This window comes from Culex pipiens, chromosome 3 (assembly GCF_016801865.2).
Source record: "Culex pipiens pallens isolate TS chromosome 3, TS_CPP_V2, whole genome shotgun sequence".
Lineage (NCBI taxonomy): Eukaryota > Metazoa > Arthropoda > Insecta > Diptera > Culicidae > Culex > Culex pipiens.
Window position 1 is genome coordinate 26769451 of NC_068939.1, and position 23442 is coordinate 26792892.

Genomic DNA, 23442 nt, shown 5'->3' on the forward strand with positions numbered 1-23442 from the left:
TTACAACACACACAGTATATATTAACAAACAGCAAAAAAAAAGAGAAAAAAATAGTAAAAATGAGAAAACATTGCAGAAACAATACAAACAATTACTGCGAGTCATGTGAGCAAATCAATGATGGACGCGCGCGTGCGGCAGGTGAGATATGAAAGAGCAAAATTTATAATTAACTGAAAGTATTTGTTTAAATAAAAAAAGAGTAATTAAAGCGGGTGATTGTTTTGGAGAACGAAAGAAAATTCACTTAAAACTCTACTCAAATTCGCTCAAAATTGTCTTAGATACTTGAAATAACTGGAGTGGTTTAAAGATCGCACTATATTTAAAAATTCATAGAAAATCGTAAATTCTGGGTTTTTTTTTTCTCGAAAAGTCCAAATAAAAAAATATTTTTTTGCCGTTGGGGATTTTCAATGCTGACTCAAGACGGTTTCAATATCAAGAGTAAAAAAAAAAAAAAGGAAATTGAACACAATCATTCGCATTATTTGAATTTGAAAGCGTTTGTTATGAGTTCTAAACTTTGGATTGACTAAGAATTATATTTAAATTTTTGAAAGAAAAAAATACTCTTGAAAAGCACAAATTCACTAATTTTGACTTATTCTAGTATTGTATAACTTTTTACAATATAATGACTTCAAGCGCTTTAACCAATGAAACTTTTTTATGCCTTTATGTATGGAATGATTTTTTTTTTGTAGATTTATCATTTAAATTAATGTGTTTAATGGAAGACGACGAAGATCATAGTAGACTACGTATAGGGGAGTCGGAGGTGTAATGGGACGACAGTCCAAAATAAAATTCATTCTATTGCAAACACTCAACTGAAGTAGTTCGGTCTCTGGCTAATCTCCCAAAAGGTTATGGGCCCAGGAAGATTTCAAAACTGAACACTTAGAAGAATTTTGAGAAGCAGTTACTTTTTTTTTTCAAGAAATTTTATCAAGTTCCGGAACAAGATGAGTCAAGCCGGAAGTTTCCCAGCCTTGGAACGGCTTGCTGGTCGCGAAAATTGGGCCGACTGGAAGTTTGCGATGCAGACGTATCTAGAAGTCGAAGAATTTTGGACCGCTGTGAAGCCGGCAAAGAAGGCGGACGGAACATATGAAGCCGTAGATGCCGTCAAGGATCGAAAGGCACGAGGCAAGATCATCTTGCACCTGGAACGTCACAATTTTTGTCACGTGAAGGACACGAAGACCGCCAAGGAAGCGTGGGAAGCGCTCGAAGCCGCGTTCGAGGACGCGGGGCTGACCCGACGGACCGGCCTGATCAGGAAGTTCGGTTCGACGCACTTGGAGGACTGTTCGTCCATGGAGGAATTCGTGAACACGGTGATGTCAACCGCGCACCAGTTGCGTGGTATCGGAATGGTTATTCCGGAGGATTTGGTAGGTGGACTGCTGCTGGCGGGACTGCCGGAATCGTACCGCCCGATGATCATGGCTCTGGAGAATTCTGGAACGGTGATTTCTGGAGATTCCATCAAAACGAAGTTGCTGCAGGAGCTCCCGGTGACATCGGCAGGTGCGGCCTACTCAAGTAGGAAGCAGGAACGCAGACCCGAGCAGAAACGGCCACCACGACCAACCGGCGACAGCAAGGGTCCGAAGTGTAGGCGCTGTCAGAAGTTCGGACACATTGCGAAGGATTGCCGCTCAAAGGACTCGAATCGGAGGGACGGTGACGCTTGGTGTACCGTACTGTCAACCGTCAACGAGGACGACCACTGGTACTTCGATTCAGGGGCTTCCAATCACTTTGCGAAGTCGAAGGAAACGTTGGACAACCTGGAGAACTACAGTGGTACAGTCGTTGCTGCTAACAGAGGTGCCATGAAGGTCATCGCGAAGGGAAGCATGAAGCTGTGGACCACGGTTTCACCCGATGAGAAGCCGATTGAAGTCAACGACGTGCAGGTAATTCCGGATCTGTCGACGAACCTACTCTCGGTAAGCCAAATCGTGAAGAGAGGGAACACGGTTACGTTCGACAAGGCTGGAGTGAAGGTGATCAACGCATCCGGGGCCACCATTGCCACCGGAAGTATGGTCAAGGACATCTTCAGGCTGAACCAGGCCACACCGAAGCCTCAAGCGCTCGCGGTGACTGCTGCGGAATCGTTGGAACTGTGGCACAAGCGGATGGGCCATCTCAACTTTGACGGCGTGAGACGTTTGAAGAATGGTCTAGTTTCCGGAGTCCACTACAACGAGTCTGCTGTCGAAAAGTGCAAGGTTTGCGCTATGGGTAAGCAGACACGTCTTCCGTTCAGCAAGGCTGGCTCGCGCGCAAGCGACCTGTTGGAGTTGGTTCACTCTGACATCTGTGGACCGATGGAGGTTCAATCCTTCGGAGGTAGGCGGTACTACCTGAGCTTCATCGACGACAAGTCGCGGCGGATCGCTGTGTACTTTCTGAAGCAAAAGTCGGCGGACGAAGTCTACGACGCATTCGAGGATTTCCGTTGCAAGGCGGAGAGGCAGACTGGTCGGAAGTTGAAGATTCTTCGCACGGACAACGGTAAGGAGTTCACCAACAAGAAGTTGCAGGTCCTGCTCAGCCGCTTGGGAATACGCCATCAAACGACGGTGGACTACACGCCGGAGCAGAACGGGCTTGCTGAACGCGGGAACCGGACCATTGTCGAGCGTGCGCGGTGCATGCTGTTTGACGCTAACCTACCAAAGACCTTCTGGGCGGAGGCAACGGGCACAGCGGTGTACCTGGCGAATCGATCTCCAACCAAAGGCCACGTCAAGACACCGGAAGAGGTATGGACTGGACGCAAACAAAATCTGGCACACATCCGTGTGTTCGGAACTCCGGTCATGGTGCACATCCCGAAACAGAAGCGGAAGAAGTGGGACGCCAAAGCCCACGAGTGTATTCTGACAGGTTTCGAGGAGGATATCAAGGCCTACCGCCTGTGGGATCCGAAAGCGAAGAAGTTGATCAAGCGACGAGACGTAACTTTTCTCCGTGAAGGAGGAGTCCCGGCAAGCGCTCCTGTCTCTGCAAAGCAACCGATGGTGATTCGTCTGGATTTTGAAGAACCCATCCCGTGTGTGCAGGAAGAAGACGAGCCGCCGGTGCAGCTGGAAGAAGCTGAACCAGTCGTTGATGATGTCCCACAAGAGCCTGAAGTCACAGCTGAACTCGAAAACGACAACGCTGAAGTTGAAGTTGAACGTGATGACGGACTGTGACGTGACACCTATTGCGCTCCCCTCGCGACCATTACATCCGCCTGGGTCACCGGCGTTGTTGCGCAGCGGTCGGGAGCGCAGTCTTCCAGGCAAGTTCAAAGATTTTATTCTGTCGAGCAAAGGCCTGTCCCTTCCATCATTCACAGCCAACCTTGGATATGACGAGATCGTTTCGGACTCGGAAACAAGTGGAGACGAGAACTCGGACGATACACTAGTTGGATTTGCAGCCAGACGTCAGCCCACGAAGGGTCGAGATCCCGTTACACCGGCAGAGGCGATGAAACGTGGCGATGCGAAGCTGTGGAAGGACGCGATGGACGATGAGTACCGATCACTCATGGAGAACGGCACGTGGGAGCTGGTCCAGCTGCCCCCGGATCGCAAGGCGATCGGATGTAAATGGCTGTTCAAGACCAAGGAGGACGAGAAGGGCAACATCGTGCGGCACAAGGCCAGACTCGTGGCACAGGGCTTCACCCAGAAGTTTGGCGTGGACTTCGACGAAGTTTTCGCACCTGTGGCCAGACAAGAAACGTTCCGGATCCTGCTGACGATCGCTAGCCGTCGGAAGATGGTGGCAAAGCACGTGGACGTCAAGACAGCGTACCTTCATGGCAAGTTGGAGGAGACCATCTACATGAAGCAGCCTGCAGGATACACAACCGGAGACGTCAACACTGTGTGTCGATTGAAGAAGAGTCTGTACGGGCTCAAACAATCTGCTCGAGTATGGAACCACAAGATCGACGCAGTTTTCAAGCAACTGGGATTCGGCCAGGCGAAGGCTGATCCGTGCCTCTACGTTCGGACGACCGGAAGGTCAACAGCGTACATCATCATCTACGTGGACGACATGGTGATCGCTGCCGAGACTGAGGAGGAGTTTAAAGCTATATTCAACGGCCTGCAACAGCACTTCACCGTCACGAACCTCGGAGATCTGAAGCATTTCCTGGGAATGGAAGTTGAGCGAGCGGCCGATGGATTCAAGTTGAACCAGCAGAAGTACATCACCAAGATGGCGAGTCGATTCGGTCTGGAGGATGCCAAGAAATCGAAGATTCCCTTGGATCCAGCCTACCTACAGCAGAAGGAGGAGAACGATCAGCTACCCAACAACACCGATTATTTGAGCTTGATCGGAGGTCTGCTGTACGTAGCTGTTCACACCCGACCGGACATTGCCGTTAGCACATCGATTCTTGCTCAGAAGTCGAGTCGTCCGACGCAGCTGGATTGGCAAGAGGCAAAGCGAGTGCTACGCTACCTGATGGGGACGAGCGATCACAAACTGCACTTGGGATCTACCGGTGCAGGACTGGAGATGTACGTGGATGCGGACTGGGCAGGCGACCACCGGGACCGGAAATCTAACTCTGGTTATCTGGTGCGTTTTGGCGGCGGACTCGTCAGCTGGGGCTCCCGGAAGCAGAGCTGTGTAGCGCTGTCATCAACGGAAGCTGAACTGGTGGCGCTGACTGAAGGATGCAAGGAGCTGATCTGGATACAGATGCTGCTGGGTGAGTTCGGGATCAAGATCAACCGTGCTGTGCCGATCTACGAGGACAATCAAAGCTGCATCAAGCTCGTGGATGGCAACAAGATCGAGAAGCGGACGAAGCACATCGAAACCCGATACTTCTACGTTCGCGACCTGAAGGAGAAGAAGATGATCGATCTGCAGTACTGTCCGACTGAGAAGATGTTGGCAGACATTCTTACGAAGCCGTTGCAGAACCTGCGGATCAAGATGCTGCGTGAAGAAATCGGTCTACTACCGGATCACGTCGAGGAGGAGTAATGGAAGACGACGAAGATCATAGTAGACTACGTATAGGGGAGTCGGAGGTGTAATGGGACGACAGTCCAAAATAAAATTCATTCTATTGCAAACACTCAACTGAAGTAGTTCGGTCTCTGGCTAATCTCCCAAAAGTGTTCCGCAAACATGAAGTCAGTCGTGGTGATTATTGCATTCGATCGTAATTTTTCGACTTACGATTTTAGTAAGATTACGATCGTAATTTGTCGATAGTAGATTGAGATCATTCGATCGTAATTTCTCGATCTAAAAAGGCACAGCAATCCACTTTAACGACCCGCGGGTATTTTGTGGTCTCTGTTGCAAGTTTCTGCTCATTTCTAGGCGTCCGAAGGTTATGTGTGGCGATTCACCCAAATCCACTTTTGCGCAAATGGACTTCCCCATCCGATAGAAGGCGTGATCAGGCAAATCTCGTTTCGAAAAATGCCACCGGTTTCGTCTGGAATTGGGTCCTAAAATGTAGCTTAGATTGCTGATATTATTGTTTGCAGCGATAAAGCTTATTTTTCTGAGTACAATGACCCTTTGTACGACCACAAAGAGTTTAAAATGGATTTTTAAATCAATTTAGAAAAATTAACCTCGCGGTCCTTCCTGACAGAAAAGTTCCTACTTGACAGCTCGTTCCAAGGGGACCATAGTTGATCCATCGAAAAAATGTTGTCTTGTATTTTTTTTTTTGCATTAAAATGAAAAAAAAAAGTGATCAGAAATGGTTTTTAATCGTGTTTTTTACCGTTGTACATAAAAATTGACATAGGGCTTTAGAACCCAATTGAACCCAGGCCTTACTGGGGTGAGAGGCTACCACGCTAACCACTACACCACCGAACCCGGCTACCATCGACAAATTACGACCTCCGATCGATAAAATCTCGATATGGGTTCAAAGCTCGTTTTCAAAACTTTTAAAAATTCATGATATTAAGAAATTTTTAAAATTTTATGACTTTTAAAAATCTTAAATTTAAAAATTTCGAATTTTTTCAAGCCTTAAAAAAATATTTTTCTTAGTTTTTGAATTTTTAGATTTTTTTTAACTTTTCAGATTTTTTAATTTTTTTGAATTTTTTTATTTTTTTTTTTTTAAATTTTGAAATATTCGATTTTTTATGATTTTTTTAAAATTTATAATTTTTTTGAAATTTAAAAACAAAATTACATTTTTGAAATTTTTAAATTTTTTGAATTCTTTAAATTTTTTAAATCTTTAAAAGTTTTTGAATTTTTTGAATCGATTTAATTTTTTTAATTTTTTTTAATTTTTGAAATTCTAAATTTTTTGAAAATTTTTGATATTTTTAAATTAAAAAAAAATTAAAATTTTGGAAATTAATTTAATTAATTTAGGATATCCTCAACAACACATTTAAAAAAAATATCTCTTGATAATCTTCATCTTCATCAAAAATTTTCCGAAAAAAATACAATTAATAAGAAATCGAAGTTTTTGCACTCAACGAAAAAAAAAATTACTCTATAAATTTTTGTTTTATTTCTTTAATTCTTTAATTTTTAATTCCATTTCACCATCACTATCTTGCTTACATTTTAGATTACACAAAATTAGATTGAATTGGATAATTTTTTAAACATAGTTCAGTTTAATTTTGAGAAAAATAAAAATTTAGATAACGAATACTAAAGTAAAATTTTGGAAAATTTTCTAACCTTACATTTTTTTTTGAACTTTAGAATAAAATTTAAAAAAATAAGAAATCAACAATTCCAAAATATCAGAATTTCATAATTTTCAAAATTTAGAATCTTTGAGCTTTAGAATTATAGATTTTTTTTTATTTTTCGAATGTTCGATTTTTTTTACTTTGGAAATTTTGAATCATTCAATTTTTCTGACAAAATGTATGATTTTCTCTATGGTCCTGGTAACTAGATAGGAAAACCAGCAAGCTTAGAACAAGAGAGCACAGAGGCATCGATATGCTGAGCAAACGACCAATTTTAGAACAAATCTCTGAGGATGGTGGGGCAACTTTGTGAGCTAGTAATTTGTAATTTTCAGTTGAACGCAAATCCTGAGCAAAACCAAATTATTTGATTTTAATAAACATATTGCAAACAAGCAACGCGCGAAGAAATGTCAAATGCAACTTTTCGTTGCTTTTCCTTTTCTTCGTGACCCTTTTTTAAAGCATTTTTTATATGGAGTTTTGCGTTCCTTCCGGACTGACCAATATAAAAAAATAATATTATCAATGTTGCAAAGTTTGGCCTGGAAGACATTCAAATACTTCATCAAGGGCGAATTTTCAAAAAAGAAATGAAATTTTGTAGTAATATTTTTAAGATCATTGAAATTCCCTCACCCAGCTTAAAATTCCCTGACTTTCCCTGACTTTTCCAGGTCAAATAAAATTCCCTGACAATTCCAGGTTTTCCCTGACTTTTCCAGAAATCGACACCATGTTGATTGACCGTGGCTCGATTTGATAATTCTTTAGGCAATTTTGAATTGTGGTGGGATTTTTCTCAATGAAGTAAAATAAAAAATAACAGTGTTTGTTTTCAATGATGATCCATTTATTTTTATGATTTTTTGTAAACGAAACCTTAACATATACAAGTATTAATATTTTATATAATAATCATGTATAGTAATTAATTTATATTAATGACAATTCATTAATATTAATAGTTTTTGTTATTTTCTTCTCAATTTGCATAGTAATATTCTTATTTTGTTTCACCACAAGGGCCGGCCCACACACGCTTACTCTTCATGCACGCTCTAAATTCGCTCATTTTCGCAAATCTTGCTCTCTCTTTTAAATTACCACAATCACTCACTTTTCCTTCCACACCATTGTTCCTACTCATTTTTAAGTGTTTAAGTTTCTTTGCGATGTATATCTTCTGGTTTTTCACTTTTCAATAGTTTTTTTTTGCCGTCACTAACACTCATTTGTTGTTTGCTCAAATATTTTTTGCTTGTTGTTTTACTTTGTTTTTAATACAATTTGGCCTAAACTTACGATAGAATTCTCGTTCCACCATTTCTTTTTTGCTCAAACCTACATTTCATTTGCCTACTTTTCTTACCGATAAAATTGATGATTCTAGTCAACCCACCAAAATCTTTGATTTCCGTTTGTCTGTTCACGCCTCGATCTATTTCCGAGGCGGGGGGTTTCAATCATTGTTTTTAGAATGCCTCTTGGAACGAATTTTGCTGCTTCTTTTAAAACTATTTCTTGCTAATATTTCTAGTTAGTGCTTGCTCTGTAAAATCATGTTATTTTTTTTGCTGTGTGTGTGTGAGCATGATGATAATGGTTCGATTGCAGGTTAACTAATCACTAATAATGGTGTGTCGGTGTGCTACTAGTTTAATTACTACTTTCTTTTTTGTTTATATTATTTACAAATTGTTATGAGCGCGTTGCATTTGGTCACTATTTCTTTCCCCGCGCTGCAGCGCGGAGTTAATTTGAAATAAATATTTTGTTCTCGTCTCGTCCCCCCGTGCAGTGAGTCAGAGGGAGAGCGAGGGTTAACTTACGTTTTTTTTTACACACATTTTTATTTGAAGTCTGATTCAGATTTGAAAGGGTTCAATTTTTTTTTATTTAATGTTTGATTTTGTGTTTCCCCTAAAACTTTATACTTAGCATAAGAAGTATGTACAAAAAGGGGGGAGGCAATTCTTTCAGAATTTATTTGCCCGAGGGATGAGACACTGTTATTTACACTTTTTTTTGTTGCGTGCCTGGTTTAGGTGTATTAACTAACGACCATTCTCGGTTTGCTTTAAATAACAAAACAACACTGATTGGATCTCTGTTTGCTTCTGCACTACACGCAATAGTTTTTTTTTTTGTTTATATCTTGTTTCTTTTCAAAGAGGAAAGGGGACTCATCTTACTACCAACTAAGTAAACTTTTACACAATTCCCTAGAGTGTGATTTCACATACATCTGTTCGCATGTATAAATTGACTTTTTCTACCGTTTTTTTTGTCTTATTTTATGTACAAAACTTTACACAGAGTTACGACGAAAACAAAAGATTGCAATGTTCCCTAGGTTCAGTTGTTTGTTGTTAATCTCCACAATTTGCTGCTCGTTTGTGTGTTAAATTGGTTTATTTTTTTTCAGGGTTAGGGAAAAGGGGAAAAACCAAAATACTGTTGCGAAAAAGCTTGGAAAATTTAACTTTTTGGTGTCACCTCAATACTTTCACAGTGGCTTGCATTCTCTACAAAGAAGAATAAATTAGTAACTTATATACTGCGTTTGTGTGTGTTTGTGTAAAACCAGATCTTGGCCGCAATTGAAACTCGTAAAATTTGGACATAATTTCAAAGCGTTAAAATTTTAGCGGGGTTGTCACGTGTTGCCTTTCTGCTGCTAGACCTCTCTCTCTTCCTTTAACCTTTTACCTAATATCACAGACAGTCGAGGGGGGGTGTGTTGGTTGCTTAGGCCAGCGCCGCCGTCATGTGGTACAGCTGCATCAGCACCTGGACGTGCACGGGCAGACACGACAGCCGGTCGTGCGTGTTCGAGTCCATCGCGAGCCACGACAGCACGTTGTAGCCCTCGAGCACGAAGCGCAGCACGTCGGCGGTGATGTTCGAGTCGAGCGGATGTTCCGTCGTCGACTGGGACTGCGCCATCGGGTCGTCGTTGTTCTGCAGGATCTGGAAGCTGTTCAGGTGGAGCGCGATCCGCAGAAACACCGGACAGACGTTCTCCAGGTGGGGGCAGGACGCCCAGAACCAGGGCGGCATGCGGCCGGTCGGGGCCGTCGAGACGAGGTAGCCGATGGCCATCGGTTGCTGGGCGAGGGAGCCGACCTGTGGGAGAAGAATATGATGTTGTTATTTTGAGCCTTCAAAGCATCCACTAATTATGGTAAATTATAATGAGCGAAACCCCTATGTTCATTATGAATCGTGTAAGCATAAGTCGAAAATAGGCTTAATATGAACTCTATTAGGTTTTAAATTAATGTTTTTTTTTTAGTTTCTGTTGAAAAAATCGCTAACACTCCTTGTCCTTGAAATGCAATCTTTTAAAATTTCTAAATTAAAAAAAATAACCTATTTGTTTTTTACTATATTTTTTGACGAATTTTTACAATATACATACTGAGATTTTTTTACCGAATTCGGAATATGAAAAATCGGTAAAGTTTGGATCGGTAAACCATCTGTCAAAAAGAACCAAATTTTACCGAATTTCGGTTGTACGATGAACAATAATGAACTTCTTACCGATTTGCGGTAAGTTTTTACCGAATTCGGTAATTTTCAGTTTACCGAACTGTTCAGCAGTTGAAAATTCGGTAAACTTTACCGTATTCTGTAAAAAAATTTAAGTGTGTAAATTCAGCTTTATTTCAAATGGTCCTATAAACATAGGAAATCCCATAACTTATATGACATGTCAAAAAAAAAAACTTAGCATGAACTTTTCTTTTTTTACCAAAATTGGTAGTTTTTAATTTACCAATGCAGTTGAAAAATGGATAAAATTTTACCAAATTCGGTTTAAAATATCTAACATTTTTAAACATAAATCGGTGGAGTTTGGATCGGCAAACCATCTTTTAAAATGAACAAGATTTTACCGAAAATTGTTGTAAGATAAAGAATAATGAACTTTTCAAAGTTTCTACCGAATTCTGTATTTTAAAACTACACGGCAAGTGTAGTTGTGAAATGGACATTCCACCAAATAAACAAGATGACGATTATTTGAGATTCTTTTTATCGGTCTTTTTCGTGCGCGAGAGAGGAGAGCCATGATCTCTTCCAATTTTTTCTCAGAATTTCGCAATTTCTTTCGCGATTTATTATTTTGGGTTTTTTTTTATTAGGGCGAAACTTTGTCCATGCCTTCCCAATGTAATTTTACACCATTAGTTTTTTGTAGTTTTTTCATACAAGTCTCCATACATTTTCGTTGGCTAGTCATACAAAAGGGCATGTGATAATCGAAAATCTGTATATTTTTAGCAAAGTTGTTGGTTATGGTGAAAACTTCTCAGAAAGAAACAGATAAATGAAAACAAAAAAAATCACAATAAGGCTTTCTAGGCCCAGTGAAAAAAATATAATTTAACCCAAAAATGACGAACTTCTCGTCACAGTGTCCTGATGCAAACAATAGGTCTATTCCCGTACTGCAGAATTCTGCAATTCTGCACGAAATTGGCAGCAGAGCGTTCCCGTACTTTTCTGCAACAAAAGTAACTTTTCTCTCAGGCAGAACTTCTGCAATGAGAGAGGTAGAAGTTGCAGCAAAACCGTTCCCGTACTTTTCTGCAAGCTCTCTCTTCTCTTTCGTGTTGAAAAGTAACTGCAAGTTGGTGTGAGTACACGCTTACATAAAATTTGCAAGTTGGGTTAAATCAAGCATTTTATTATTATGTAGTAGTAATAAATTTGATGTTTTATTATTACTAAATTTAAGTAGTCTTTTTTATACAAACGTCCCTTACGTTTGTATATTTGGAATTGATAGTTTTTGGTGTATTTTTTTTTAATGTCTGGTTTAATTGAGTACAATATTTTATGTTAAAATAATAGGTAAATTTAATTGGAAAATAATACATTGTACCTGCAATTTGTATTCTTATATGAATAAAAAAAATTGATGTAATTTAGTCGAAAATAAATTCTAAAACTCTGAAATTTTTGAATTCTTAAATTCTTAAATTTTAAATTCCTAAATTCTTAAATTCTAAAATACTCATTTTTATTTGCCGCCATCTTGAATCATGAAAAATTCACATATTTTGGAGTCATATTCAGAGGATTTAGAGATTAGAAATTCTGAAGAGGTCGTCGGATAATAGAGTGCAAACTGTTTCTATTTTTTATAATTGAAACTCAATTATAATATGTTTTTTTGTTTACAAAATTTTTAAATTTTTCTTTTTTCAAATTATAAATTCTTTGAATTTTTTAACTGTAGATTTGAGTTTTTGAAGGTCAAACTTTTGATTTTTTTAATTTCGAATTCAAAATATTTGAATTTTTGAGGTCTGAAATTTTATATTTTTCATCCTTATTTTTTTTTATTTTGAGTTTTTGAAATTAAGCTTTTTTTTAATTTTATACATTTTGAATTAATTTTTAATTATTTGATTTTTTTTCTGTTTTTTTTTTAATTTTCTTATATAAAAATTTGCATTTTAAATTTCTCAAATACCTGATTTTTTTTAGTTTCTCAATTTAAAAACATATTAGTTTGTTTTTTTTTATATTTTTAGTTATGAATTTCTTAATTTCCGAGTGTCTAAATTTATGTGTTTTTATATTTTTGAGTTTGTGATTCATTTACTTTCTAATATTTTTCAATTTTGCTGCGTCACCGTTGTTCTTCCATGTGACATCCATAATTTTGTTATGTTATGTCCTGAATAAAAAAAAACCTTCAAATGCTCTGCTATCAAAACATGTATTTATGATCTCTTCTATATTAAACCTTTGCTTGTCATTTTTTTAACTTTATTTTTTAAACGTACCAGCCACTCTCATTTCTATTTTTTTACCTAATGTAAAAAAATTTAATTGTTTGTAATGTAAAATTTCTACCTAAGCATAAGCATCTTTTAAAAAAATATTGAGTAGCATAAAAAAATAAGTCACCGTTCTTGAGGTAAACTTCTTTCAATTACAATTAAAAAGAAACTTTAATACCTTTAATACCCAATTTGAGTAAATCTACTCAACTGTGTACAATATTGCAGAAAAAGTACTGGAACGCGCTACCCAGGCAAAAGTTTTGCGGCTTCTCTCCTTGCAGAACTTCTGCAAAAGAGAGAGATGAAGAGAGCGAGCTGAAAAGTACGGGAACATGCTGCAAAAAAGTGACTTATGCTGGCTGCAGAATTCTGCAGAAGTTGCAGAAATTCTGCAATTCTGCAGGTACGGGAATAGACCTAATAGAGTAATCTACGTGCGCATGTATTGCGTGTACGTACACGAAAAAGATTGAGGTTAAATTTTGTACCCGCTAGCAAAACAAATGGGGTGCTAGTGTTTGTGAGATCGGGCTTAGATAGCTCTATGATCGAGCTCGAGCTGTCACAGCCCTGCGAAGTATGTTGGCTGACATATCGGGCGGTCAGTCAAAAAAACCAGCTAGAAGTCGTCTGACAAAAAACTTTTGCTAGAAAGAGATAGGAAACCTGATGCAAACAATCGTCCAGCTGTAATGTAAACATACTTTGAATGTATTGGTAAATTTCTGACTAGAAAGCCTTATTTGTTTTAGTAGACCTATTTTCTATTTTTTTTATATATGTTTATAAAATTGGTGCAAAATCAAGTACCGGAGATAATATCATGAATTATGATTTCTTTTCAAATGTCGCCATATAAAAAATTATATCTGTTACTGTTACTAATTTGAAACATATAAAAAAATTAATGATAAGTTATTGTCAAACTTAATTATAAAAATAATTTTTAGATGCAAAATCAAAATTGCAAATAAAAAAAAACTTAGCTTTTTTTGTCTGATAATGAGCTCCTTTTTTGGTTAATTTTTCAGCTCGCGATTCTCGGAAACTATTGGTTCTATTTTCAATGCTGAAAAAACTTTTGTAAATATTGTTGCTCATTTTAGTAAAAATAATTTCAAAGTTTTTAAATCAATCCCACATTTTAAAACGTCAATATTAAATCTTCTAACGCTTATCAGGAGCAAAAATCGGGGAACAGTGCTCTCCTCTCTCGGACACGAAAGATCGGTAAAAAGAAACTCAAAAAATCATCATACCTATTAGGTTTAACGCCGAATCAATTTTTAGGTTAGAAAGGAGTGCATGTAAACAGTTACATGGACTTAGCACAGTTCGACGCGCTCGTCGATTTTGTTCGGGGAAAATCATCGACAATCGACGAAGACCATGTAAACAGTGCACACGAGCTGTCAAATGACGTCACGGTGTAAAACCTAATTAGGTTTTACAGCGTGACGTCACGAGCGCACACGCACACACATTTTTACTTAGACACACGTGCAAAAAATGTAAACAGTGCAGCCGAACTGTCAAATTTCTAACCTAAAAATCGAGTCGGCGTAAAACCTAATGGATTATTCGACGGAACACCGATTTCACTATTACACTTGCCCTTGTAACGTCACAAGTCGAAAAATGACATGTCACTTTTCGTGGATTGACAATGTATAAACAAAATGATGTAAATTAATTTAAATGGTGCTAACAATGAAATTCACTAAAAATCTTCTACTAATTGATTCAAGATCTCTTCGAAAAGTTCGGAAGCGATTTTATTTTGCGAATTTCGCCACCTCTCTATTTAGCGGGTGAAGAAAGTTCGCAGGCAAAAAGATTTTTTTCAAGATTGATCCATCCCTAGCCCTTTCATAAAGTTACTCTTGGTTCTAAAATTTAAAAAAAAAATTATTTAAAAGAGCAGAAAATTTAACTTAAGTGTCATTTTTAACATTTACAATCAAGCCAATAATTTCTGAGATATTGCGAGTTGAAAAATGAGGGCTAATTAGATGAAATTAGAAATAATTCACAAAGTTTAAATTTTAAGAGGCTTTATCCCGGCAACCAGTAGTCCGATCAACGTCAAATAAGACAATTACAGGAAATTTTCTCAGTTTTCAAAAAAAAAACCTGAACAAAATAAGCTTTATCGTTTAAAAAAAAAAGCAATTCAAGCTTAATTGTAGGACACAATTCGACGCCAACATTTCAAAAAGCATCATGTACACACCATGCGTTTTGAGAAAAACGCATTTGAATGTTGAGCATCCATTTTCAATTCCCATTTTAATATAAAAGCAAAATAAGATGTTCTAATAATAACAAACGATGAAAAACGTTGCTTTTATTGATACTTGATCATCCAAATTCAATAAAACATCATTTCCGTAATTTTATTTGAGTAAAACAAACATAACTCCTTTTGAAATCACCAACGTCGATATCACCCTGCTGTCATTGAGGGGGGCGCTTTGTTATGATTCGTTTTTCTTCGCCGAATGTACATGGCGCTTTGTTCATGTAGCTTTTTTTCCGTCACGAGGTTCATGTAGTCTTTTGTTTGACAGGTTGACAGGGCTATATAAACAGGGACTGCTGATGGCAGAGATTTTGTTTATGTTACTTTATTTAAAATCATGATTAAACAGACTTTACTGAAGTAACTTTTGCTCATTTTTGGTGGAGAGGTAGTTTATTAGGAGTACTTTCAAAATATGCAATAACCCAGAAAGTGTCAAAATGTACATGATGCCTTTTGAAATGTTACCGTCGAATTGGCAATTTTCTCTGCTATCAATAATTCAAAAACTTAAAAAAGGTTAGAAAAAAAATCTTTTGACATATTTTTAAGATAAGATTAATTAAAAAATGTAAAAAAAAGAAACTTCTAAATTTTATAGTCTTTTTCTAAATTTTTTTTTCCTGAAAAATGGTGGCTGCAGCAAAACATTTCAAAAAGAAGGTGCAAAAAATTACGTAATATAATAGACCACCTGATTCTGTTCGTAAAAGAGTTCCAATTTCAAAAAAAAGTTGAATTTTTACAAAAAAAATCAAACTATCAATCCACAATCATCAAAACAAACTTAACTCGATTCTTAAATAAAAAAAAAAACACTTAAAACTTACATCTTCCGCTTCCTGCGCCATAAACCCGTTCATGTTCTGCGCACAGTTGGACCCGCTGTCACCCGGGCTGTGCCGCTGTCCCTCGAACGGGCTCGGACTGCCCTGCCGGGAGTCGTTCTGCATCAGCTGCTGCGTCGGCAGATCGTCTACAAATAAACACACAATCGTTAGTTCGAGGGACTCTTCACAAAATGTTCTCATCTTACCCCAGTTGTCAAACAGATCCCCCAGCCCGTTGATGCCGTCCTCGTCGCACTCGCCGTCCAGGCCCAACCCTTCCAAGTTGCCCTCCAGCTCCAGCCCGAACTCGTCGTCGTTGATGTGCTGCTCCACGAATGCCGATTGGGCGGACTGAGGGGAGAGAATTAATGTTGTTTAGCCGTTGAAAACTTCTTTGGTTGAGGAGGGTGTTCTTACCTGAGTCCTCGCGCTGGTCGGGAACACCAGGATGTGGGTACAGGTCACGTCCTGGGGCGTCGTCAGCGGCGACTGCATCGACAGCTGGCTGAACCGCTCGTCCGGCGTAAACTGGTCCGGCATGACTCGTAGCGCCGAGTCCGGTTCCAGCGTGACCAGGCAAGCGCTCAGAATGCTCGGCACCGACACCGGGTGCATCAGCGAACACTGCTCGCAGATCTCCTTCAGGTGTTTGGACGCCTTCTGCAGGTTCTGCTTGCTCAGCAGCCAGCTCCAACCTTTCAGCTCGCCGTGCCCAATCCGGCCGACGCGACCGATGACGATCCGCCACGGTTGCACCGTCTGAGAAATCAACCCCAGAATAAAGTCCATCAGCTTCTGCAGTCCGGATCGTCGCGCGGACGCCCGCTTCCGCCGCACCCGGTTCGGAATGTCGATGTTGATCGTGACCGTCTCCAGGAACTCCCCCCGATCGTCGGTGGCCACCGCCAGCAGCCAGCTTTGGTCCTCGCTCAGGCAGTAGCTGCAGTACATGATCGAACACTGCTGCTTGATGCTCGTCTGTCCAAACGACTCGGTGTTCTCCTTCTTCTCCGTCAGCTTGGCGAGCACGTACGGTGGCGTGTACAGCTTGTACGGCGTCCGGTTCTTTTCGTCCTTGTTCTTGATGAACGCGTCCGCGTTCGCCGCCGTCCCGAAGCCCGTCAAACTCTTCACGTTGTTGGCGTGCGCCATGAACCGCCGACTCTGCGAAAAGATGCTCAACGCTTGGCAGCGCATGTGATCGCTCAACCGCAACCGATTTCTGCTGCGTCCCAACTCCAGGATGCTCTCCAGCGAGATGAGCTGCAATGATCAAGATTTTGTTAGAGAAATATTAAATCTATTCACTAGCTCCAAGAATACCAACCTGCACGCTAATATTGCTCCGAATCGAGTCCGGCACCTGGTTCAGAATGTTCGAGTAGCACCGCAGCAGCGACAGGCACGCCAACCGCTCCGTTTCGGGCTTGTCCGTGCCGCACGTGAACGGTTCCACCATGTACAGCACGATGTGGGGCGGCTCCTTGCCGTCGTCGTCGTGCTGCATCCGGTCGGCCGGACTGCTGGACGAGGACGTGTTCAGCATGCTGCCGTCGGCGTCTACATGGTGAAGAAACGAGAATTAGTTTAGGAACTTAAGGACGTATTAAGCTACGACAAACTTGCAAACAAACAAACTTTTTGACAGTTTGCTTGCATTGTTTGTTTGCCTGGAAAAATTGTTTGTACACACGTCAGCCTGCATACATTCTGCTAGGTTTGCGAGTTTGAAGCAATTAGGGGCAGGGGGGGCAGAATGGACCGCCTAAGGGAAATGCACCAAAAACCATAGAAAAACATAAAAATTTATGAATCAAGTGTAGTAGGCTTATGCTTTGGAATGTTCCCTTCAGTGTTGTATACTTGGTTGATGAAATTTTTTTACTTAAAACTATTTTTGAGCCACTTAAAAAAAAAGTTTTTCGACTAACTTTCCAGGGTCCGGGGCAGAATGGACCACCCTGCGGGGCAGAATGGGCCACATTAGAAAACAAGCCATTTCTCCTAATACAACGTTGAAGGGTGATAAGAAATTACTTGAGGGACCTTTCCATTATAGTTTCCATGAAATTTGATAACTTTTATAAAAATAATAACTTAAAAAAAACAAAGATTTTGAAAATAGTGTAAATATGTCGAAAAAAGACACTATTTTTACAACTAAGCGTCGAAACAACTAAAAAATCAACTTTTGTTGCATTAAACGTGATTTGTGAAGCTACCAGGAGTGAAATAATCCATTTAGCTCAATTTTTTTTAACTTTTGATTGTTTTTATAAGGCAGGAAAAGGGTGGTCCCCCAAGTGTATTTTAATTTAACACTTCCACCACCCAGCCTCTAAATGATTTGAAGGTTCCGTTGTTGTTTGTATACCTTGGTAGTATCATCTAGTAACGTTATAAGCATTGAGCAAACTTTTTCAAACAATCCAACTTTTCAGAAAGCTTATTTAAGAACCTCGAAAAAAACATCATTTGGGTGGTTTTGTCAATAAATTTACATTTTTGCTCATAATTCAAAAAATACAATGAATTCAAACATCGTTTTCGGTGTGGTGATGTTATTTGACGTCCTTTATAAGACCCTTGCAATACAGTTGGTCTAAATCCATTCTAAAGCCCAAAACCAAGGGTGGCCCATTCTGCCCCCCTGCCCCTATGCGAGTTTGGAAAACTGTCAAACACGGAAAAGTGCGAGTTTGCTTGATTGTTTGTCATAGTTTAAAGGAGTCATTACACTACCGCAAACAAAAAAACTCGCACTTTTTCGTGTTTGACAGTTTGCCAAACTGTCAAAAAGTGCGAGTTTGTTTGTTTGCCGTAGTGTAATAGCTCCTTAATACGTCCTTTAGTAGTAGAGTGAACTCACCATTGTCGGACTTGGGTGTGCTGGGCGCCTTGTCGCCGGGTTGCGACGGGTCGGGCGTGCTCGGCGGAGGCGGCGGCATCGGACTTTGGCCGTCTCGGTTGGGCGTTGAGCTGGCCGCTTGGGACAGGGCAAGGGCGGCGGCGGCATGCGATGAGGAAACGTTGTGATTTTCGGGTGGGTCGAGCAGACTCTTGTCTGAGGGTACCTTGGAGAGGTACGGTGCAAGCTGCTGTTGGCACGTTTGGGCGTACAGTTTGAGCAGGTCGGACAGGCGGCTGTCGCCGAGGCTGGTGAACCACTCGTCGGCGTTGGAGTTTTGCGTTTCCTTGAGGACGCGGTTCGAGCTGACGCGGAGCACGCCGTCCCAGCCCTTGATCGGGTTGTGCCGGCCCAGTTTGCACATTTCGTACGTGGTGCTGAGTTCTTTGAAGTAGGTCTTGACACGGGACACGATGAAGTCGTTGTCAGGGAGGACGACAACGTAGGCAATGTCCCGCGCGTACGAGTACGGTTCGAGGAGGAGTTTGTCCCAGTACTGGATGGCGTACGGGGACAGGGAGAGCCAGTCTTTTTCGTAGCCGACGACGAGGGATGGTACGGGTTGGGGTTCGCACTGGCCTGTGCCTCGTCCGGCTAGACGATGGAACTGTCGCCAGGTCAGGGGGCCCTGGATCGTGTACGGGGCGTCCCACAGCCGGGTGGTGCACTTTTTGTGGAATGCGTCCTGAAGCAACGGTTGCATGGACTTCATTATCCGGACAATGTCTTGGTTGCTCTTCGGGCCGCCGGCTCGCAGGTACGGCCACTTGTGAACATTTCCACTGGTTTTGACTAGCGCCGTTTCCTGTTCGGGTTTGGTCTCGCTGATCGCTTGCAACCGGCTTTGTTCCAGCGCCAAACTGATCACATCGTTGGCGTCCGAATACTCCAGCATGTGGACGGTGGCGTTTGCCACACTCTTGACCGTCATTGCACTACGAAACCGGGCCACCGCTCGGTGAATCGAGTTGCTCGAACTCTGAATGACCGCACAGTGCTGCCGCAGCAGATCCATGATCCGCAGCGGTAGCGGGGAACTATCACAGCTTACGCCCGAAGCTTCGGCGCCCTTGCCCAGCAGGAACTCCAACAACGAGCCCTTTTTGTGCAACGCCGGATCTTCGGCCATTCCGGTAATCTCGAGTTCATCCTCGAAGAACAAGCCCGCTCGGTGCGCCAGCCGGCGATTGACCAGCGCACTGAAACCGCACGTACACTTGATGGGATCTTCGTCCAGGTAACCGTTCTGCAAGCTATTGCCACCGTTGATGGCCACCGCCGGCGAATTCATCATCTCAAAGGCACCATTGTTGTTGTTCCCCCCGTTGAACTGCGAGGGCGTCGACTTGGCCGACCCACCCTTGCTGCTACCGCCGAGGAAGCTCGTCCCAGGAAGAGCCAAATACGGCCCCGAGTCCGCTCCCCGGATGTTCCCCACGCACTTGGGCCCCGCGTTGCACACGCACAGCGTACAACTGGTAAAGTTGTGATCGCGGAAGATGTTGAGCGACGTGTCGTACAGCAGCACGTTCACCAGCAGCGCGCTCGTCTCGATGGCCGTCACCAGCCGCTGCTGCAGCGAAGGATTGTTGGAAGCAACCTCCGGGGCGGACGGCGTCGCCGGCTCGGCCCCATCGTCCGGCCCGAACTGCTTCGCGTGGTAGGAAGAGGTCGTCGAGGTAGCGGGTGACGCCACGGCGACGTCGTACGGCGGTGGAGGCAGAATCGGCGTCCGGCGGAAGTTCATCGGATTGCCGGGGCTGCCTGCGGCTCCGAGAGGGGATGGGTACGGCAGCGGGCAGGAACCTTGGGGGGTTGGGACGCGCATCGCCGGAGTTCCTCCGCCGGGCGTTGCCGGGGATATCGGGGACATGCCCTGCCGCAGCATGCCCGGGTGGAACATGTTGTTGTTCATCATCGCGCCTCCGCCTCCGTTGTTCATGGGTGAGGGACTCATTAGGGAGTTGACTGAGGGGGGTCGCGATAGGACGCCTTGGGAGGGGGGATTCGAGTACGGGTTGCCGATGCCGGCATTTCCGTTAAAGTTGAGCGAGTTTGGAGCGCTGCTCAGGGGTTGAGGTACGGTCAGGACGGGTTCCTGCTTCATCATGACGTTGCTGGTGGCGTTGGTGTTGGCGTTTGGCGGGATGTTTTCCACTTGAGCTTGCTGTTGTTGTTGCTGCTGCTGCTGCTGTTGAGCAGCTTCTTGCTGTTCTTGGAGTTCGCGCAGTTTGATGAGTTTTTCGCGTTCCTGTTTTTCCTTGCGGAGTTGCGAGGAGGATTTGTACACACAGTTGAGCGGGAGCGTAACTTGAGGTTGGGTTAGTTGACTGGGGAGTTGCTGCAGCGGGGCGTACTTGGACGATCCGACGTACTTGCAGATTGGAGGAGGGAGAAATACGTACGACCAGTCGTCGATGGGTTCTTCCTGGGGACTGCCCAGGATGGGGATGGCCGTAGCTGCACTTTCCACCATGGTGTCTATTACGATCCCGTCCGAGAGGAAGCCTCCGGCTCCTGGGCTTGAGTTTGGATGGTGTTCTAAACTCGGTGGAGTTGGAAACATTTGGGAGAGTTCTTTTGGACTGAGAATGCCGGTGTGGCCGGTACCGGTGCCGCAACCGGTAAACCTCTTGATGTCCTCCATGTTGCCACTCTTGTTCGACGCCGGACTCGTGTTGGCGTTCATGTCCGGATCGTCGTGGTAATTCGCGCTGTCATCAAACAGGTTCTCCAGGTCGTCCAAGTTCGGTTGCAACCCTTGCACGGTGTACAACCGATCGTCTTTATCTTCCTTCTCCTTCTTAATCTCATGCGCTCCCAACATCTGGTCGTCTCCTTCGCCATCCTGGCCGCCACCACTTCGATCGCAACCAGCTTCCGTCTTGATCTGACTCTCGTTGAGCATACTGCCAGGCCCAGGTGTCGAGTCTCGCTCGTCCGGAAGTGCCAACGGATCCTGTGGATCCTGCTTGACGCCATCCGCAACACTCTGCACCGTCGCCAGATACTTCTCCGAGTGCTTCTGGTCCGCGTACAGGTCCATGTGACGAATTTGCTGCGCCAGCTTGGACTCCTCGTTCGGTCGATACCGCTTCACCGGATGATTCATCCACGCGTCGATCGACGAGTAGTCGTACAGCGCCTGGGACGTGCTCGGGATGCAGTCCTCCCCGGCGATCTCCTCGTAATCCCGCGAAGACAACGATGGCCTCTTCAACGACTGCAGAATCTGCAGCATCGCTTCCCGCTTATTCACCGGACTCTGGTTCGCGATCGGGTTCAAACTACTATACACACTCGGCGTAGTCCCCGGCATCACCTCACACTTGATACCAGCCATCCCAACGCCACCACCACCCCCATGACTCGGCAGATTGCCCGGACTGCTGTTGGTCGTCCCACCACTACTGCTACTGCTGGTACTGCTCAACCCCGTCTGCTGACCACCCCCAGCCGCCGTTTGCAACGCGTTCTGCACGTTCTGCTGTTGTCCACCCCCAGACTGCTGCGAGTTGGGCGTCTCAACGCTCATGACCCCACCGCTTCCACCTCCCCCACCCGGATGGGACGGCGTGTGGTACGGCGAGGCCGTAATACTTTTACTGTCGTGCTGATCGGTCGGCGTCGGCGCCGGCGTGTTCTTGTCCAGGTGGTCCAGGCACGAGGGCGTCCCCGGCTGGACGCTGCGCGGGTTGTTCGAGGCGGGCGGGTGCGGCGACATGGTGATGAGCTGATCGCCGGACGGCACCGACGTCGGCTGGGACACGGACGACTGCATCGGCGACGGGGCCGCACTCGCCGGGCTGCCCTCCGAGGGCAGCGGATGCGAGTCCCCGATCGAGAGCGGATTCCGACAGTAGGACGGAGGTCCCCCGTACGGCGTGCTACCGCCGGCGCCGCAGTTTTGGTTTGACCTGCGGAAAAAATGGGTAAAAGCCGGTTAATCAAAAACATCGTTAAATTTTACCACTTCAAGCTAGTACAATGATTTGTCTCTAGCCGCCAGTGATTTACAGTTAGTAAAAGCCAATAAAAAAGAACTAATAATACAATAACACTATAAATCGCCTTCACCGCGAATAAATCAGCCAGCATTATGTGTAGAAAAGAAGAGAAAAGCAATAAAAAAATGAATACATAGCTCTCCAACATGAAGATATACCTAGTTGGAAGAGGAGTGCAGAAAACAGACATGCAACCAAAGGCAAAGAAGAAAAAAACTAGCAAAGCACTAAACACACAAACGAAAAAATGTGCATCAACACACAAACAGACACACACAAACAAATAAAAAAAGAGGTAAGAGATAGCATGGGAAAAACAGCAACTAGTTGTAAATAGTAAGCATGAATTGGTTGGTGTGGTGAAGAGATGCCCTCGGTTGTACCTTCTATCAACCAACTTTTATGGTTCGTGAAGGTTCCAAAATTTTAAAAGTCGATTTATTTTAATGCCGGAAGGTTAAAGGAGTGATTTGTAAACTTAATTGAAAGGCAAGGTAACCGATTTTTGCATGCCATTGCGTGACGAGCAATAATCTACTATTGTTATTGAGTGATTTGGTTTAGTCTAGTGAATAAAATGGTTTGAAAATGAATTTCAACCAGAGCACACCAAAAACAATTTTTTTTTATTTAAAACAATCTTGATGGGGTGAAAACGTATCTTTGGCATGATTAAGCTCTAGTCCTATTTTAATGTCTTTTGACGATTTATAGATATCAATTTGTTCACTCCAAACCATGCTATTTATTATCCAAATTCCAAAATGCTGATGAGATGCCCGAATGAAATACATGCCTTTATTTTTTTCACTATGAATATTAACTACGAACAATGACGGTAACAGTCTAATAT

At 42.8% G+C, this 23442-nt stretch overlaps 1 protein-coding gene across 3 annotated transcripts in view; it reads right to left on the reverse strand.

The window, feature by feature from the left end:
* Positions 1-8061: 8061 nt before the first annotated feature.
* LOC120417406 (mediator of RNA polymerase II transcription subunit 13) overlaps positions 8062-23442 on the reverse strand; it is an 80742-nt gene continuing 65361 nt past the window's right edge. For all 3 annotated transcript variants that reach the window (XM_039579448.2, XM_039579447.2, XM_039579449.2), the window contains 6 exons: positions 18544-22499; positions 17002-17234; positions 16092-16937; positions 15881-16025; positions 15675-15820; positions 8062-9864 (listed from right to left, as the gene is read on the reverse strand). In XM_039579448.2, coding sequence (XP_039435382.1) covers positions 9487-9864; positions 15675-15820; positions 15881-16025; positions 16092-16937; positions 17002-17234; positions 18544-22499 — 5704 coding nt within the window. In that variant the 3' untranslated portion in view covers positions 8062-9486. The remainder of the gene's footprint in view (positions 9865-15674; positions 15821-15880; positions 16026-16091; positions 16938-17001; positions 17235-18543; positions 22500-23442) is intronic.